General features: G+C 43.5%; 1 protein-coding gene across 1 annotated transcript in view; it reads left to right on the top strand.

Annotated features, from left to right (window-relative positions):
- LOC133344936 (thrombospondin type-1 domain-containing protein 7B-like) overlaps nt 1–19,767 on the top strand; it is a 381,310-nt gene that overhangs the window by 191,410 nt on the left and 170,133 nt on the right. The window contains 4 exon segments of the mRNA XM_061555265.1: nt 2,835–3,125; nt 5,951–6,141; nt 10,493–10,561; nt 11,468–11,626. Of these exon segments, the coding sequence (XP_061411249.1) occupies nt 2,835–3,125; nt 5,951–6,141; nt 10,493–10,561; nt 11,468–11,626 (710 nt within the window).

Raw genomic sequence — 19,767 nt, forward strand, 5'->3', positions numbered from 1 at the left:
ATCCTGCATAATGCACGGGCATGAAGTTTAGATGGAAGCATATTATATATATTTTTACGACGTAGAATTGTAATGTATTACTTACTGTTAGTAACTCAGCTTATTGTAGAGTATATTTAGTATACTGATGATACTATGTAGTTATACTTTAGTTGTTTACGTGGTGGTTTTAGTTACTGCAGCTACATACTATTAACACTCCTTCCCTTTATTAATGCTACCCCTATCCCCTCCCTTTGATGCTGCTAATCGTGCATAATGCACGGGCATAAGTAGTACTATTAACATACCTGCATTTCCCATATCCCCTCCATTTGATGTTGCTAATCCTGCATAATGCACGGGCATAAGTAGTACTAATCACATACCTGCATTTCCCATATCCCTTCCCTTTGATGCTGGTAATCCTGCATAATGCACGGGCATGAGTAGTACTAATCACATACCTGCATTTCCCATAAATATGCTAAATGCCTCTTTATATGCATATTCTTTTGTCAAGGCGCTCTTTTCCCCCCTTCCAACCCAGCTTATATATATGCTCCAAGCACGTGTGCTGTTTCATTCAGACGCTGTCCCTTCGACAGACCTGGTTTTCACCTGAGGACGGCTGCTTGCGTTGTGGCCGAAACGTCGTGAGAATTGTTTTATTATGTTTTATTTTTATTATTATTTTATTACTTCCCTTCTACATGACTTTACCGAACATGTCTGTCGATAAGACAGAGTCTAAATGACACGTCTTAGGCTTGAAGTGTCTATTTAAGCTGTGAGGGAGGAGGAAGAGAGCCTTGACAAAAAAAATTGCATTTGAAGAGGAATTTAGCATATTTATGGGAAATGCAGGAATGCGAATAGTGCTAATTGTGAAATGCGTGGGAGGTGGGCGGGGGGTTTTCAAAGTCATATTATGCCCATGCATTATGCAGGATTAGCAGCATCAAAGGGAGGGGGCAGGGGCAGGGGCAGCACCAACAAAGGGAAGGAATGTGAATAGTATGCAGCTGCAGCAACTAAACAACCACGTAAAAAACTAAAGTATAAACTTCATAGTATCATCAGTATACTAAATATACTCTCCAATAAGCTGAGCTACTAACAGTAAGTAATACATTACAATTCTATGTCGCAAAAAATATAATATGCTTCCAGCTAAACTTTTTTCCCTTACATCATGGTTAATTTGCCTATCAATATCATGACCTCCATTGCATACCAGAAATATTGATAGCATATGGTCGAAATTTGTAACTGAAGTTGCATATTTAATGAACAAAGTACTTTGGTTTTTATAAAATTTTATAAAATTCAAAACACCCATGGTGGAACATTGCAAAATCCTTGCTGACCTATATTATAAACCAAATTACTTAGGATTAATTAATTCTGTATATTAAATATATTGTGCATGCTCACAACAAAACATGTTGTCAACAGTTTTATCAATTTACTACAAGTGAATGAGCTATGTGTATTAAATGAGTCAGAAAATTATGCATTTCATTAACATTAAATGAACATGATGTGTATTTTAACACGCTGCCAAGGTGATTCCACTGACGTTATGTGCCCTCTGTGTCCATGTTTCATCGTCATGCAGTTGTCAGTTATATTTGCTGGTGGCAAAAACCTGAGATAATTAGTGTGTGGACCTCCTGCAGTTAAACATATTAGCAATAACACCATAACCACCGAGGGTCACTCCCTCATTTGCAGTTTAGGCAGGCTGACCCAGCAGTCGGAAAATTAGAAACAAAAGCAATAAAGTAAGCTCACACAGCTTGGATATAAGCATGAGATCAAGAAATTGTGCCAGGCAACATGCTTGAGTCACTGTGTAGGCAAATTATTTTGGATAATATTTTAGGAGAAGCAAGAGCTGCATATAACTGCCCAGTATGCAGATGGACTTTAAGGCCAAGCAGTGCGCTGTTAGGAGTAGGTGACGCACTGTGGGCAGTGGCCTCTGGCGCAAAATGCAGGGAGCGCAAAACGTATTTCAGAAGTATCCCTCCCTCCTACCCTCCTTCCCATTCCCTCCCCGAATGCCCTTCCTCCCTCCCCCCTCAACATTTTCTTCGAACCAACACAGACAGGGGGTCTGATTCTTGAAATGACATTGAGGGCACCGGTAAACTTTGTGCCAGCCCTGGGGGCGAGTGTTGATGGTGCATTTGTCTTCTGCACCATCATGTGTGAGAGGGACCAACATGACTATCAGCCACCATTGTTTAACCCGCAGCTGTGCTTGTTGCGACGATTACCAATTTATGGCTGCTTTTCATTTTGGTTGGCGAGCGTTACTTGACAATCACTTCCTGATGAGCCTTCCTTGGGGAAGTCATTATTGGGCATTCATTTCAGGCTGCATAGACCTTGAGGCATGCTGCTGCAGTGTAATGACTAGCACAACGTATTTGCAATCCAAAGGTCCGTCGATCCAATTTCCTGGCACAGCAGGTGAAGCACTATGCAAATGTTTTAAATCCCCCCACCTCTCTGTACCCCAGTAGTATAAATGGCTAGACCAGTCAATCCGAAGGTCGCATGTGGTGATGTAAAGTGTGGATAGGCCAAAACATCTTCTCAAGCGGCTCTCTAGAGTTGCAGGGCATCACCTTTAACATAGGCCTTGAGAAGACACACATTAGGTTTCCTGTTTTTAGCTGAAGACAAATCTTGGAGGAAACAATCTTAGATTGTTCACTTTTGGGAGGGCCTCAGCCGGTGCCTAGCACCAGAGCAAGACGGTGGGGGTCTGTCACTGGGGAGGCCAGATGGCGTGAAATAGTTTATTGTTCATTGCGTAACAAGGATGCTGTTGCACCCGACAGGCTGTGCAATCGCGAGCTCATGGCGGTGCCCTCCACGGAGGAGGTGTGCATTCTCCCAAGGGACTGCGATGTCGGCGAGTGGTCGCCTTGGTCTCCCTGCTCGGTCACCTGCTCAGGGCAGGGCCACAACCAGGGGCACGGGCAGGTCCAGTCCTTTGGGCTAAGGGGTCTGAGGACACGAATTCGCTCGGTGCAGCATCCAGCTCTGGCCGGAGGCAAGGGCTGCCCATCTCTCCAGGAGACGGAGGCATGTGGGGGCAGCATAAATGGGATTCTGCCTCCATGTCCACGGTACAGAGATGCACACAAGCAAAATGTGGATTAAAACGCACACATGCAGCAATGAGGAAAAGTGTGTGCAGACAATACATGAACACACAGCAGCAGACAAAAGAGACATACAGAACAGGCGTCCCTCGCGTCACACGCTCCCCCATAGCGTGAATTTGCAGTTACACAATTTATCTTTTAGGGACATTTTAGGGACAATTATGCTATGCGTTTCACAGTTACGCGCTCAAGAAAAAAACTAAAATATTATTTAAAACGCGCGTGGGCGACGCTACGTCCAGCACCGATCAGCCCACAACCCTCCACGAGTGAAAAAGACCACAGAAGCGTTCAAGAAGCCCTGAAGTTACTTCTTATGAACTCGTCTTTGCAAGTAGTAATCTTTTAAACACCTTTATTTGTTGTTAAAATCCTTACTAAGTATTTTTGTAATGTTATCGTTATTAAGTATTACAGTTATACATATTTGTAAATCCAGGGCTAAAATAATTAAGTGAAATGATACGGAATAATTATTTCGTAACGCACCCCCCGTTATAACATGTATATCTATGAAAAAAAGGCTTCATCCAGCGTGATTCGACTTAGGCGCTGCTTTTCAGGAACGTATGTTGTGCATCATGCGAGGGACGCCTGTATATGTACAGTATGACCACACACGCATACAAGAACAAACACGTACAAAGACAGTGCCTGAAACAGCATTAACAACTGCCAAGTTACAATAAGTGGCAGTTGTATCACCGGAGCACTTGTGCTGACAATAATGACACACACATCTGCAAGTACACACACGCGATGTAAATAAAACATGGATGAACACATATACACCAACATAGGTGTACATAAATACGTACATACAGTACATCATCACACATGACCACACACAAATATAAACATGTGCATGCATGTTAACACGTACGTACATCAACACAGGTTGCTTTGCATGGCTTTTCATTACAGAACTTTAACCCATTAATAACATATTCTTTGGCTCTTTCAGTAAAGTCACGTAGATAGAAAATAACAATATTCCATTAAAAACAGTAAACTGCTGTGGCCTTTGAGGAAGAAGAATGCAATAGTGAACACAAGCTCTCACATATAATTTCCAACATACATTCCTCGTCCCAACTCGTGTCCATACACATAAACTAGAACACAAACAATCACACCCGCGATTCCCTCCTCCAATCTGCAAATATGCATGCTCAAAGACAAAACAACAATAGCACCAAATACAACGGTCCCAATATCTGGACGTGTTCCATGTGCCCCCGTTACGGAATACAACCAGATCCCGCCACTTAAGCATGCCTAGTAATTCAACAACCTACTCCTTGTGCGTGTTGTGTGAGGAAAAAAAAAATTTCAGTATATTTCATTGTATTTATAATATGACATGCACAGATGTTTTCATGTGCTAAACATGGCAGCATGTGCAATTCAGAGGTCACCGGCAATAGATATCCCAGCATGGCAGTTGAACGGACATGTTTCTTAAACCCCCCCTGCATTAGCAGTATAAATAGATAACACCACAGTCGATTGGCAGGTTGTGTGTAGGGTGGTAAATGGTACACCTCTTCCAATACGACTGGCCAGCGTGGAAGAGTAAGCCAAATACCATCTAGCGGAACTCTCTAGAACACCCTCGAATGGAGACTCTTCCACTGGCAGTGCCGCAAACAAGTTGTTGCATTACCTTTTATATATTCCATTTGTCAACAATTCCTTATCCTTCGAAATGTATTCTGACCAGTTTTAATTATATTTTACATGATATCTAGGAGATGGCCAGGTAGCTCAGGAACTGAACACGAAGCCATCACCAGTTACTAGTCTGTGATGAATCTATATTTCAACTACTTGTCATTTAACTGGTGTTGTAAGTTGATGCTCTTAGCCTGTTCACTCATTACATCACAAAAAACTGGTCACATTTCATTGTTTTTCTATTAATTTGGCAAAATTGCAGCTATCATAATGAACATTTAATTTGATTGACAAGGACTATTATAATCACCTCAGAAGTAGTTGTGTGATTATCTGACCACAGCGTGACGCACTGCTAGCTGGGAGATTTCTGAATTGAATTAGATTTTTTTTCATGATATGACACCAATAATGCAATTAGAATCTAACAGGAGAAAACAGCTAAACATTCAGCCTTAAAGACTTCAATATAAATACGGTATAAATATTCAAGTAATGGAATACATGTCACTAATTCGAAGAACATATGTCATTGGGAAAATTTAGCCAATGGTGATGGTCATCAATACACTTTTCACCACCTCCTGTGCGTTTCCATCGTATAATTTATTCAAAAGTCAGCTCTTTTTGCCTTTACATTATTTTATCCCGAGGCATTTGAAAAGACTTGTATGCAGAATAAAAATGGATATGCATGAGAAAAACTTACATAATTTGATATTACTGGACAAAATAGTACAGCATGTATCATTTCCTCACTTATAATTTTTACATTTGAATCTCATTTCTGTCTTAATTTTCGTCGTCAAAACGTACCCTTTGCCTCTTGAAAATTCAGCTGGACTTTATCACTTTCATTGTAGTGTCAGTTCTCGGCAGCTGTCATTTTTTAAAACACTTAACGAACAAAATTGGCCAATCATCCAATTACAGGACCCATTTATTTATCATGGTGCAATTGGCTGGGCACAAACGATGCTATGACATCATTGTCACTTAGTGTGGCGAATGGTAAAATTGTTGTTGATGTTCATGTGTGTGTACCCGTGTGCTTATATGTACATCTGCATGTGCATGCTTGCACGTGTGCGCCCACACATTTTCTCCAGATACCGCTGGAGGGGTGGAGCTTGGGCAGCGTGCACCGTGGGTCCCTTGCTGGACCAGCACGAACGCTGCTGGGGAAACCAGACAGCGTGGTGCGGTGGAGGGGTGCAGGTGCGCGACATCTACTGCTGTCTGGACGACGACAATGTGTTCTCATACTTGAAGGGACTACGGGACGCACCCTCCAGGACTGGTGCGCAATCTCACCCATTCAAACACCCCACTGGTCTGTCCGTCCACTGCTTTTCTCGTAACAAGAAACGCTAGTATCAGCAACATCATCAGCAGGCGTATCCTCATCCATATTGTCGGACCTCTTGCTGCAGGGCCTGAATGTAGTTAGCATGGCCACTGATATTGCAAGATACGGTTCCTTGACAAAGGTCACAATTCTAATAAGGATCATGAAGTTAATTCACGAAAATATTTGTTTTAAATATGACGTGCAAATTTAGCAAGTGGTGTGATCATTATCAAAATCACCACAGCAGCTTAAATAATTGATAGCTCAGTTCCCAGATTGCATGTAATCATTTGATTTCTGCAGCAGCCCAGTAATTTATTGGGATAATTCCATATATGTACCAAATGTTGCAATACCAGTGATAAAGACGTTGTGATGTCACTTGCAAAGTCAGTCACCTGTGTCAGTCAGTGTTGTATCACTATGCCAAAAACATTTTCTGCAAAGGATTAGAAAACATTAACAAATCATTCTACATAACTGCGGGTATCAGATCCTGTGTAGAAAACCAATGATATGCAAACTAACGAGCTCTCATCCAGATAAATGAAAGGGTATTAAATCATCAGCAGCAGTAGCAATATACACGCATGCCTTACCATGCTAATGCCATGGTCTGTATGTTTAAAATGTCATGTTCCCACACACCTTGATTTTCATCATTCCAAGATTGTCTCTTTGTCTTGTTTTATACCTTCCTTCACTGTAGGTTTTTCCATCAGTTATTTTTCATCCACGCAACCACATCCATTTATTAATTATAGTAGCGAGTGTGATGCCTTGGATTCTCGTTTTTTTCAATCCAGCTGTCCGTTCTTTGTCTGATAACCATGCCTATTTCCACATTATACACTTTACGTGTGTTAATAGCTCCCATAAAGCACTATGCTAGGCTGACTTTTTTACTTATTGCAAGGTGCTGATATGTAAACACGTCATAAGTTTAACAGTGGGCAGGTTTTTTGAGACATTTTAAATATTTATCCGTGTGGCATGCTTGTACGATGTTGGATTTTTACCACCTGAACGCAATCACAGTGGGACCGCTTTGTAAACGGGGAACCTGTAGTTCATTGATGATAGTGCACGCAGCACAGGTTTTTTTTTAAGAAGTGAGGAAAAATAATTGCAAGCATTTTAAATACAGCTTTACTCGTGATTGTTGTTGTTAATAGATAGCCATAGTTCACGTTTGGAGGAGCTCGTTTTCGAAAGTAACTGCCACATTAATGTTGTAATTTGGAACATGGCCAAATTAGAAGAGAAGGCAACAACGCTGAAGGATGTAACTTTGGCCTCTTTCTTGACAACTGACAACAGCTACCCTACTGATGCATGGCCATGACTAAATATTAAGTTAATTACCAGCTCACAAAATAATATTTAATGAAGACAAACTTTTGTTAGAAGTGGGACAACTTTTAGTGTTATTTTGTTTCCAGTATGGACAGTTCACAGTGCAAAAAACATCTTCATCTATTAAATTGCTGTGATTAATTACACTAATTAATTGGCACAAAATAAAATTGCATGTGTTCACAGTTCCATCATGTTGATAAGAGGCCATGGTGTGGCTGTAATGTTTAGGTCCCCTGCGGGCTGTTCGTTAATGAGCCTGATTGCTGCCTCCATCCACCACCTTCTCCCCCCCCAACCCATCTCCCCCCACACCCACATCTGACCCCTCCCTCCACTCCATTGTATGTGTATAGTGCACGTATACAAAGACAAACATCCCCCTATAGCCTGACCAGACTCTTTCTCCCCAGTGTTTTTACACACCACACCAGGTACTCATTTGAGGGGAGGCCCGAGACTTCAGATAATCGTAACTGGTTTTGGCCATGAGAGGGAACCGAACTCAGGTCAAAGGGTTCATAGCGCAGCACGCCAACGGCTACACTGCCAGTCCCTACTATGCATGTATACACACACGTACACAGATATGGGGAGCAGCGGCATAGTGTTTAGTGTGCTCGCTATGAGCCCAACGAATTTAATAGATTTTTGGCTAACATCACTGGAAAGTGCTATCAGAACATCTTCGATGTCCACTAATTAGAATTATTTTTAAAAATGTACAGCCTTTTGCCAGTCCACTGCTGAATGAAGGCCTCTGCACATAGCGTCAGTCATAGGGGTCTGTTTGACAACATTATACTGTACTAGCATAAGTACCCGGCGTTGCCCGGGTGAGAAATATATTTCTTAATAACCTTACATATATACACAGATGGGCTGCTACCCCTGCCCCCCCCCCCCCCCCCCCAGCCACGATCTCCTCGGCCGCTGTGCAGTAGTATGTACGGCCTATAGTGTGGTGGGGTGTCGAGGCCTAGTACCGTGCAGAGCCTCCGGCCTCGCCTAAATTGCCCACCCGGCTGAGGCTGGGTACGGGTGCCATTCCCCCCCCCCCCCCACGCTACAATAATACTGTCTAATCGCTATAATTTTATTATCTACCGACCCTATAATAGTAATTGCACACATTGGGGTGGGGGGGGGAGTGAAGAGGACGTGAAACTTTGATGAATTTACCTCAGAGTCGCGTGGTGGGTGTCGAGGCCTAGTACCGTGCAAAGCCTCCGGCCTCGCCTAGATTGCCCACCCGGCTGAGGCTGGGTAATGGGTCCGGTACCCCCCCCCCCCGCGCTACAATAATACTGTCTAATCGCTATAATTTTATTATCTACCGACCCTATAATAGTAATTGCACACATTGTGGTGGGGGGGGAGTGAAGAGGACGTGAAACTTTGATGAATTTACCTCAGAGTCGCGTGTTAATGCGTGCGCATATTTTTTACGGGAATTAAAAATGGCGTCCACCCCGCAGCGAATGCGTCGCTAGCCGTTGCCAGGGGCAACCGCCGTCCAATGAAACTGCGTATGGTCCGGCCACACAGACACACACACAGACAGACCGACAGACAGACAGATTTGCGATTTTATATATATAGATAGACTCGCTCATAAATGAGTACCTGATCGAGTGTGCAACATCAGTACTGAAGAGACAAAGGCATCCTGTTGTGGTGCTGCCCACACTACCCCCATGCACCGTGTTGGCCGTAATAGGTGCTCGTTAACAGCACTTGCCTCAACAGTCTGTATGGCTACACTGGGGATCTTTGTTTTTACACGTGGTGTTCTGAATTTGTTGTCAGTGCACTATATCAAAACACCGGGGATGCCAGGTTCATTGAATGCCATGAATATAATTTAAACTTTGATGTGAAATTTACTCGAAACCAATTTAATTCCCTTAAAATTGGTACAGCATTCTCATCTTTATTCTCTCACTCCTGTACAGATAATGGTCGGTTCACATTGTCAACTAAAAGAGGCATCAGAAGTCAATTGTAGCTGCTGCCGTTTGTATGCATATATGTGTGTGCATTTGTGGCGAGTGCTGACGTAGTGGTTAGCGCGTAGTGGTTAGCGCGCTGCGCTATGAATCCGGCCACCCGAGTTCGATTCCCGCTCCCAGCCGACACCAGTGACGATTATCTGGGCCTCCCGTAGATAGACTCAGCCTCAAATGAGTACATGGTGCGGTGTGTGAACATTACCACTGGGGAGACAAAGGTGGCCGGGCATGGTCCTGGCCACTCACCCCCTCATGTGCCATTCCCGCTTTCATAGGTGCTCGTCGCTAACAGCACTTGCCCCAACAGTTTGTCAAGGCTATACAGGAGATCTTTGTATTAGTTTGTGCATGTGTATTTGCATGTGAATACACACACACAGGGATAGTGTAGCGGTTAGCGTGCTGTGCCACAAACCCGATGACCCGAGTTCGATTCCTGCTCACAGCCAACACCAGTGACGATTATCTGAACCGGTCCTGGGCCTTCCCTAGGTCGACTCAGCCTCAAATGAGTACCTGGTGCAGTGTGTAAACATTGCCACTGGGGAGACAAAAGCGGCCGGGCGTGGTGTTGGCCACCCACCCTCTCATTTTCCGTGCCATCCTTCATAGTTGCTTGTTTACAGCACTTGCCCCAACAGTCTGTGAAGGCTACATGGGGGGATCTTTGTCTTGCATGTGTAAGTTTTACAATTATCTGACAAGTTCTGGGCCTGCCATAGGTCGCTTCAGCCTCAAATGATTGCCTGATGTGGTTTGTAAACATCGCCACGAGGGAGACAAACGTGGCCGGGCATGGTGCTGGCCACCCACCCCCGCTTGTGTCATGCCAGCCTTCATAAGTGCTCGCGAAGAGCATGTACTCCAACAATCTGTGGAAGGCTAAATGGCAGATATTTTTTGTGTATGCTTGTCGTTGCACTTTTGGGCAGGCCAGCGAGCTGGAGAGGGAGGGGTTCCCACCACACAGCCACTGCTCTCACTGCCCCTGGAACCAGCAGGTATGATTAAGGAAAGTGACCAAGGTTGGGTGGAGTTTGGGCTGGAGGAACTTCCAGGTGAATTTGGGAGTTATTCATAATCTCCACCATTTTCAGAATATTTACATCTCAACTAATCAGAGGGACTCTTTACTACCTTTACCATACTGCACTCTCTTTGTGTAATACATTTTGTCCTTGGATGCATTCTTTAAATCATTGAGGGTGGATGTGTAAAAAGTAATTGTAGTGGCACACACTGTGAAGTGACATGTTAAGGGAAAAAGTTTTCATTTCAACTTACGAAACTGCCACCGTATCATTGCCTCTCCATACTCTGCGTCATTTGAAATATATTAATGTTTGATAAAGTTGGCAATCAATGGGGTGTGACAGCACGGAGCTGTGAGGAATGCAAGGTTGTGCGTGCAGGCGTGGGTCTCTGGGCATGGGTGCCGTCGACATAGCCGCAGTCAGTGAATGCACAGCCATTCTCTGCACACCCATGTCGATATAATAATGTTGTGCACAGGCGCTTTCATGGCACAGCAATGAGCAGCGTGTGCAGATCGTAATCGATGTAAATTGGGATTGTATGGGGCGGGCGGACTTGGAAGACAGCTGGGAGGTGAGATAGGAGTTGGAATAATTCTCAAATGTGGCACAATGAGCAGCAATCTTTCCCAATCAGAATTGTGAAAAAAAATTCAATCTTTAATGTTCAAACGAATTATATACTTATGAGGTATGGTAATTGTTACATCCAGGGTAGCGTGTGCCACTGTCTAGTTTTTTAGTTCTAGTTTTGTGTCCACTGCATATTTTCTCCTTACCATCTATCCACTCCTAATTTACCTTACAATGGTTGTCTCCACCCCCACCCCTAACAAAACTCCTCCCTTCCTCTACAACACCCCCATGGGCCAGCCCCCAGGCCAGTTGAGACTGGGTTGTGCCCTGAGCTGGTTCCACTGGAGTCGACGCGACCATGCGAGCAGCCCTGTCCGCACGAGTGTGTCCTATCTGCCTGGTCCGCGTGGGGACCCTGTGTGCCCGAGACCTGCACGCCGCCCACAGCCACCACAGGTACACGGTGACATACGCACAATGGTGGGGGTGGGAGCGGCGCCCATGGTAATGTCCTGTTGTGCACATTTGCCGACTCGCATACGACAAGCGATGCCACAGTGGTGGCGCTGGCCGTGCTCTCGTCAACACCACGGACACACTTCCTGCAATCGTACTTTAAGTGAACACTCAATTGCCATGCGATAAGGATAGGGGTTGAGGGCAGCAGTGCGTAGGTAAGAGGACTGACGTTGGAAGCAGTCACTCTGGGGACCAAGAACCATGAAAATTCTCTTCGTTGATCGTCGATCAAGCCTCTCAGACAAAAGGTAATGCATTTTAGATTACGCGTCCTCAAACCCATCAGACAAACAAGCGTGGCTCGCCGCGCACCATTCGGCAACACATCACCTCCTATTATGCCGCATCGGAGTGATGCACCACCGCACTGATTGACGGGGGCAGGTGGCCACCCGAGCCTTGCCACTGCTATCCAGAGCAGATTGCGGTGGGGAATTGGGTGCACCGTTATACACGTCCGTGCCGAGCACAAGAAGGGCCTCGTGGAAGTGGTGGTGGGTGCTGGTAGCGTGTGGATGGAAGGATAGGGATGAGACGGGCTGTTCCTTCACCTATACATTATTCCTCTGATGAACTTGCATGCGTTAACAAGTTTCAGGCTTGTCTCTGTAACTAATGACTGGACATGGAAATTGTATTTGTCGATTACTTATATAAACGACCTGTTTGTACATGGGGCTATTTATGTATTAGCTTTCACCTGTTTGAGTTGTATGAACTAGTTAATTTCAGACATGTATGGTTAATATTATTATAACACGTGTTCTTATAACTAAGCGACATGTCCCAGACCGTGTTCGCGAACACAAGGCGGATCTGAAACACGGTAGGATCAACACCTCTGCCATGGCTGATCATTGTTTTAACGCTGTGGGCACACGTGAAATTGATTTCGCCAAGACGAAGGTACTATGCAAACCCACTGGCTATCAAAGATTTGTTCATGAAGCCATTTAGATATATAAACACAGACATAATTTCAACCGAGAAGATGGATACAAACTGAGCAATCATTGGAAGGACGTTATTAACCAGATAAAGTAATAACTGGCTGTGATGCTTCCATCCTACCTGCCTATGTTAGCAGTTATTTACGACTCTCTGAGTTACATTACCTTGTTAAATGTATTTACATTAACAGGCTAAATGTTTCACTAACATAGCTGCTGCTCCCTTTTCCTCGATGCAGTGGTGGCGCTCATTGTTTAATAGGCTGAATGTCTCATTAACACAGCCGCTGCTGTGGGAGCCGTCTCACATTGACATGCTAATCTCTAATCTCGAGCAATACAATGGCTTCTTCAACACCGTTAGCCATGGGGTTACATTAACAGATTGACATGTTAATCTCGAGTAGCACAATAGCCGAGGTATACCTAGCTCTGCGATCTTACATTTACTTGCAAATTCCATCTCTAGCCCCGCCCACTTACCCTTAGGTTGTACCCATCTCAAACCTATATAACCTTTGGCTGCAGTAGCTCTCTCGCTATATTTATTCCTGCCTCAGCAGTCTGCCTGCTGTATTTTTTCACTTGAAGACGATTGCTTGTGTTGCGATCGAAACGTTATGAATTTTTTATTATTGTATATATTTTTCTATCTACGTGACTTTACCAAAAGACCCAAGAGTATGTGTTCATATATGTTATAATTTGCAAATGCAGATGGCTATCTCTTCAAACTGATTAGACCTCAGGAGCAATATTGGTTATGTGGGTCCTCTGCTGTCAGTTCAGCATCGATGCTAACCAAGAGCTTCGCCCACCACCTTTCAACACCATTCAATCCTCCTATAGAGTATCTGTATGCCCTGACTCTTGGGAACATATAGGGTCAACTATGTCAGATATGCTAGTCCACTAACCATTTTCATACTCCTGCCCTAACACTAACCCTTAATCTATAGCCATTGACCCTGCAGCCTCGGCTTATCATGAACCAATTATGGGAAGAGCCTCATTTTGATGTGGTCAATCTGATTGCAATAGGGTGGAAATGTCATCTGTGGTCTTTTTGCCTCTGAAATGGGTTTCTGGCCTCTGGGTGTATGTGTGAGCCTGTGTACCCATGAATGTGCTCGCATGGCCATGTGGGCACGGAGTGTGCAGACACGTTTATATAAATACAGTCCTTTTTGCAGGATAAAGGCTCGCTTCTAGCTGTAATGTGTATTGTTTTTCTTACTTTTTTGTCACAAAACTTGTACAATTGGCCCAATACTATACACCATTGCTGACACAAAAACATTTACACATGTAAACAAAACCATTTTATAAAACTATCGCAATGCTACAAATGCGGGTTGTCTCTTTCATTCAAGCACTTCACCAGGTGTCACCTGCCATAAACTTTGCAGGTACCTCCCCCTCTGGCTGCCTGCATAAAGCTTGCAACCGTGTGTACAGAATTGGCACGCTGGGCTTGGCATTCATCACAGGTTTCAAATTTACACCAGGCTCCATAGCGCTGGAGAGCGACAACTTCATGGCCACTCACTTGGCATGCGGCGCTGGTCCTCGGGCGAATATTACTCACATCTGCAAGCAACTCGTTTCTCTCCTGTCAGATTAATTGTTACTTTTTGAAGATTGCTTTGATGGCCATTACATTATCTCCCCGGAAATTACTCCCTTATCCCTTAACGTTGGTGACGCCTTCGACAAGAACACCACATTTATCATCTAATGAGTGGTGCTCAACCCTGTCTGCGCATTCCACATTATTGTGACGCTGCTCGGCCATCTGAGGATAGAGTATGGAGGTATTTTGCCGCCGTCGACTTTGCAAAATGACTCCATGCTCTGTTAAGCGGAGATGTGCTGAGGCTTTGTGGAGGGCAGCAGGATGCTCATCCTTGTGCACCGCACTGTGGGTGTTATGCTGCAGCATCCCAGAGAGCACTTTGACCGTGGAAATAATTGACCTCGCTGTCCGCTCTTTATTACAAACTGTAGACATTCTCATACAGCCGCCAATGCATTAATCTAGCAGAGACAAAGCTCTACTTTAAGCCTGCTGTAACTCAACCTTAAAGGTCACATAATATATTACAGTGTGTGATGTAAACATAAATTGCCTTAAAATTCTCCTGCATGTAAGTAGAGAATATCATCAGGGAATTTGATTGTTGAGCTGCAGGGTTGCCCAGACAATTGCATTTTGAACATTCACTGTTGCCGAAAGCCACCACTGCTCAACATTGGTGGTTTGTGCCTCCAATTTGAGGAGACAACAAATTTCACCTTAGATGTTCAGTCTTAGATAAATGTGTACAGATGGTTTAATTGAGTATTTAAAATGCACTACTAAATAATTAATCAGGGTTTTCTTTGCTGAGAAATAACACTGAATTTCATGTGGGTGCCCCAGAGAATGGGTCAGGTGACAACCCATCACTGGTGCATTACCCGCAAGCCAGTTATAAAATTATGCCATCACATCGCATTAGAAACTAGGAAGATTGCAGTGAATTGTGTTGACTTCTCATACAGGAGCCATGATGTACCACTGCTGTTACATGTGTAATGGGTTCAACTGAGTCGCAGACGTAGACTTTGGAGGCAACACATGTATTCAGTTCCAACACACGGGGTAACTTCCCCTTAACAGAATAGCAACCTAAGGTGGTGACCACCCGGCTAACTACACTAGTTACTACGTAACTGTTACTACAGACCAGGACCAATGACTTCGGCCCGGGTCCACGTGTTGGAGACTCGTTGAACGGAGATCGTAGATGAAGGGTTTCTTCCAGGATGAACAACAACAACCCTGGTTCCTCTCAGGACCCAGCTTATATTCTCTGTGGCGTGGCCGGCTCTGCCCTTGGCCACGTCCACCTTCCAGAATCCTCAGAAAGGATCTGGGTCCCAATCACGTGACCCCCCTAGCCCCCTCTTGGGGCCCCTCTGTCAACTTAACCGGTCACGTGTCCTCCCGGGTCAACCAGAGTGCCTTGGCCTCACACAACCCTTTCCTTCGGTGGGCACCCACACACCTTGTCCTGTAAGGTCGGCACTGTACTTAAAGCGTGGTGCCATCCAGCGCTATTATTCAGTGCACACCGTGCCCCTCTAGCGCCGGTACTACACCCACAACATTGTGGTATCCGGCGATGTCGCTACACGTATTTGCTATTACTGAATATAATCAAGAGAAGGGAAATAATAAAATAATAAAAATAAAACATAATAAAATACAATTCTCACGACGTTTCAGCCACAACGCAAGCAGCCGTCCTCAGGTGAAGAACAGGTCTGTCGGAAAGACAGCGTCTGAATGACGCTGTCTTTCCGACAGACCTGTCTTTCCGACGGACCTGTTTTTCACCTGAGGACGGCTGCTTGCGTTGTGGCCGAAACATCGTGAGAATTGTATTTTATTAGGTTTTATTATTATTTTATTATTTCCCTTCTACGTAACTTTACCGAAAGAACCAAGAAGATGAATCCCTGCAGTCACAAAAGCTTTAAATCGAAATATAATCAAGATAGTTTCGAGTATTATCCTCCAGTTAGTGTAAGAGGGTGCTTGTTGTCCTGTCACGTCTTTGCTCATTTTGAGAAAGGCAAAATTTATCCCTGCAGGCAGTGTTCACATCAATGCGCGGCATTGGGCCCGCAGGTCATATGGATTATAAAATGTGGAGTATATTCCATACTTGTTACCCTCCTCTTCCCTCGCAAGTTAAATGCCAATCTACTTTCAGCAGCATTTACATTTTACAGCTGGGAAAATATAGTCAAAATGTATCCAAAATGTATAAAATACATCTTGAGTGAAAGTCATGCACAATTGTAAAACAGCAGAAAATGTATACCATGGTCTATTATTGAAGGATGTTTTGCCATTACAAATACTTTATAATCACTGCTTACTGTCAGGTATAATATATGGATCAGAAATATAAACAATAACAGAGGAAATGGAGCAAATGCTGAGCCGAAAGTGTGCAAAGAAAAATACACGCTTTCAACTACACTGAATAACAGAGAGAGGAATGCATGGATCAGAACCCAAACACATAACAGATAACATGAACTATTGAGAAAGTGGGCTGAGCACGACATATACCCAGAGAAGATGATGACTAATAGACAAGACTGGTCATGGAATGGCAGCCAAAGAGGAAAACACACCCACGCCAAGAGAATGACCACCACAGAGATGGAGCAATGGGATCATATCATGTGCAGGAGTAAGATAGATTGTAGATTTTCATTCAGCAGTGGATAGATTATGATTGATGATGAAACAGGCAAAGGTAGTCTTCTTGGTTCTTTCGGTAGAGTCACGTAGAAGGGAAGCTTTAAATCGAAATTTAGGCAAAGGTAGATTATTATTTGTACGTGTCATTTGCCAAAAAACATGTTAATTGGATAACTGACCAAAAACAAGGAATACGTGAATTGTTGAATGACCAGGTTGCCAGTGGAAGCCCAAAGGCCATTGTACAAGAGTCAGTGGTGCACAGCCTTGGGTGTCACACTGTTGATCAGGATTTGTACCGTGTGTGTTTATTTACTTTACTCCTGCAAAAACATTAGTTAACAACTGAGCAAGAATATGAAGGACACTTTTAATAGGGCTTGTTGACGCATTTAACTTTGCATCTGTTGTCATTCAGAGGCAGGCTTTATTTCCTCGCCTGGAGCTTGTTTGATGCTGTGTGACTGGTCATATATTGGCTGTCGCTCTTCCCCCACATTGCCTCCACGAATTTAATTCAGTCATTGAGGTGAACACTAAAAGGTACAGGCAACATGTGTAGTGGCTGTATACTGGGGCAACAACAACTTATTTTATTTCCTTCCAATTATTTTTTTAATTTAACACGTAGGCTTTCGTCACCAGTATGATTTGTAATAGATTTTTGGGTCACACCATTCGAGTAAAATGTACTCATGTGACTAAAATTGACTGTCATGATCTGACCCAAATATCAATTATGAATAATTTCTATTTAAATTGTCATTTCAGCACCATGTCAAGAAGACACATGTTCTAGATATACTCTCACAGACAGGAGTATGTCATCTCAAATCAAACATCAGTCCCAGAAGATTATATAAAAAAAACTAATTTTATATGCCATTTAATTACAAATCTTATCCAGCAATAGGTGGCGCACATTTTCATATGCTTTGCAAATAGTGTTCCACGCATGACAATCAGTGCAAAATATTCTAGTCCTAAGAGCTGCAATCTGCAGAATGTAGTGACAAATCAGATGAACAAATTATGCGTATTTTTTGTCCATTCATTGGTGTCAGGATTGTGACCATCAATTCGCTAAAATTGAGAAGCTCGGTGGCTGCCCAATTTCAAATTTGGGATGTTAGTGGTGCCGCTCAGTGCACCTATATAGCATAGCTCCCTGTGCTCACTTGGCCACCTTGGCTGTGGAACATTCTTAATTGAAACCCTGTGAATGTGGACTCGGGCATCTTGCATAAATCTCAATACGGGGAGTAATGTATGTTCGGTCTACTTGCTGAGTGTAATTCAGCTGCGTATGTTTTAAAGAGGACGTTGATGACCCTGTGATGTTAATTGCTAGAGGAGGATATTGTATGGCAGTATCAACACACCAATCTCAAAATTAAAATAACACCTGTAATTTATGTATCAAAATGTGTGTAGCTATTTCCATTCGTAATTGCATTGGCTAATGCCTCCATTACGTAGGATATACTATCAATAGGAACTTAAGTGGATACATAAATGGCATTTATTTATATTGTTCCAGGTTTGACCTTCACATCACTTTTAAGGCGTTAATGCTGGGTATACGAGTAAACGATTGTTTTCACACAAATGCATACAATTATGAGTATGCATGCATAGGATAATTTACATTGGGTATTGTGAGATTCTCAGCAGTTTTGTTATTGGCTCACTCAGTGATTGTGGGTGACACTGCGTGATGAATGATATGCTTCGTGGCACACATTAAAGGGGGTTTCAGTGTGCTGAATGACCTTCCAAATTGTGGCTTCGTGTTTTTTTAGATACCTCCTTTGAGAAAAAGTTACAAAAATAGAAAAAAACCTTTCTACAGTTGTATTAATGAACAGATTAACAATGATCCTTCCAGGACATGTCCTGTGTATGGAGCGTAGTACATGATTTCTAAACAAGTGCCTTGAACTCATTTCCCCAGGAATAAACTAACGTAGTGTAATTCTATGGAACGTATTTTCTGTCATTCATCTGGCACCATCAGCACCCATTGTGTCAGTTTAGAGCCATGTGGAATTCTGTAGCGGTGTGCAAAGTTTGAGTCGATCCTTCTTTACAACCTTACCAAACACCTGACAGCTGCAAAGACAAAGCTAAAGATCCCGCAATATCGCCTTAACAGGTTGTTAGATCAAGCGTTGTTAGCGACCACCTATGATGGCCGGCATTGTGCATGACGGGTGGTGTGGTCCTGTCTCTCGAGTCTACTTTCACTGTGTCAACTGATATCAGGGTAGAAGCATTTGAGCACTATCAATGTGATTGGCTACGAATGCCTTTATATGCAGTGCGTCTGTATATTATAGGAGAATCATCCCCTAATAAAGCTGTGTCGTTGTTGCGTGGAGCAGCGAGAGGTGAAACACATGGGGCTGCTGCAATTGAGGTTGGAAATTTCCACCTCTGTTTGAGCTTAAATGCCTATTAAGGAAAAAAATACTTTGTAGCACAAGAGAAGCTAAACATGTGTGGCATGTGCTAGAGAAGAGATAGACTGATGTGATATAGAAGGATCTTCGGGCAGAGTGCACTTCCCTTCTGTGGAGCCAGCGGTGTCCGAGTAAGCGTGTGTGAGGAGGCTCGTGAATTATGCTGCACAGTGATTATTTTTTTATAAAAAATAATAACGATAATGTACAGATGTTTGTCAATATACTGCTGGATTAAGGCCTGCCATGCCATGTCAATCATGGACAGTGCAGGTTAACCCAACCCCAATGACTGACAGTGCAGGTTTGTGAAAGGGTTAGATATGGTTCATAGGACAGCGCGGTAACCACTCTATCCCCACTCCACCCCACGTTTTTCAACGGTTTTACTTAACTTGATTCCTC

Source organism: Lethenteron reissneri, chromosome 21 (assembly GCF_015708825.2).
Source record: "Lethenteron reissneri isolate LAM-NWPU_2019-01 chromosome 21, ASM1570882v1, whole genome shotgun sequence".
NCBI lineage: Eukaryota > Metazoa > Chordata > Hyperoartia > Petromyzontiformes > Petromyzontidae > Lethenteron > Lethenteron reissneri.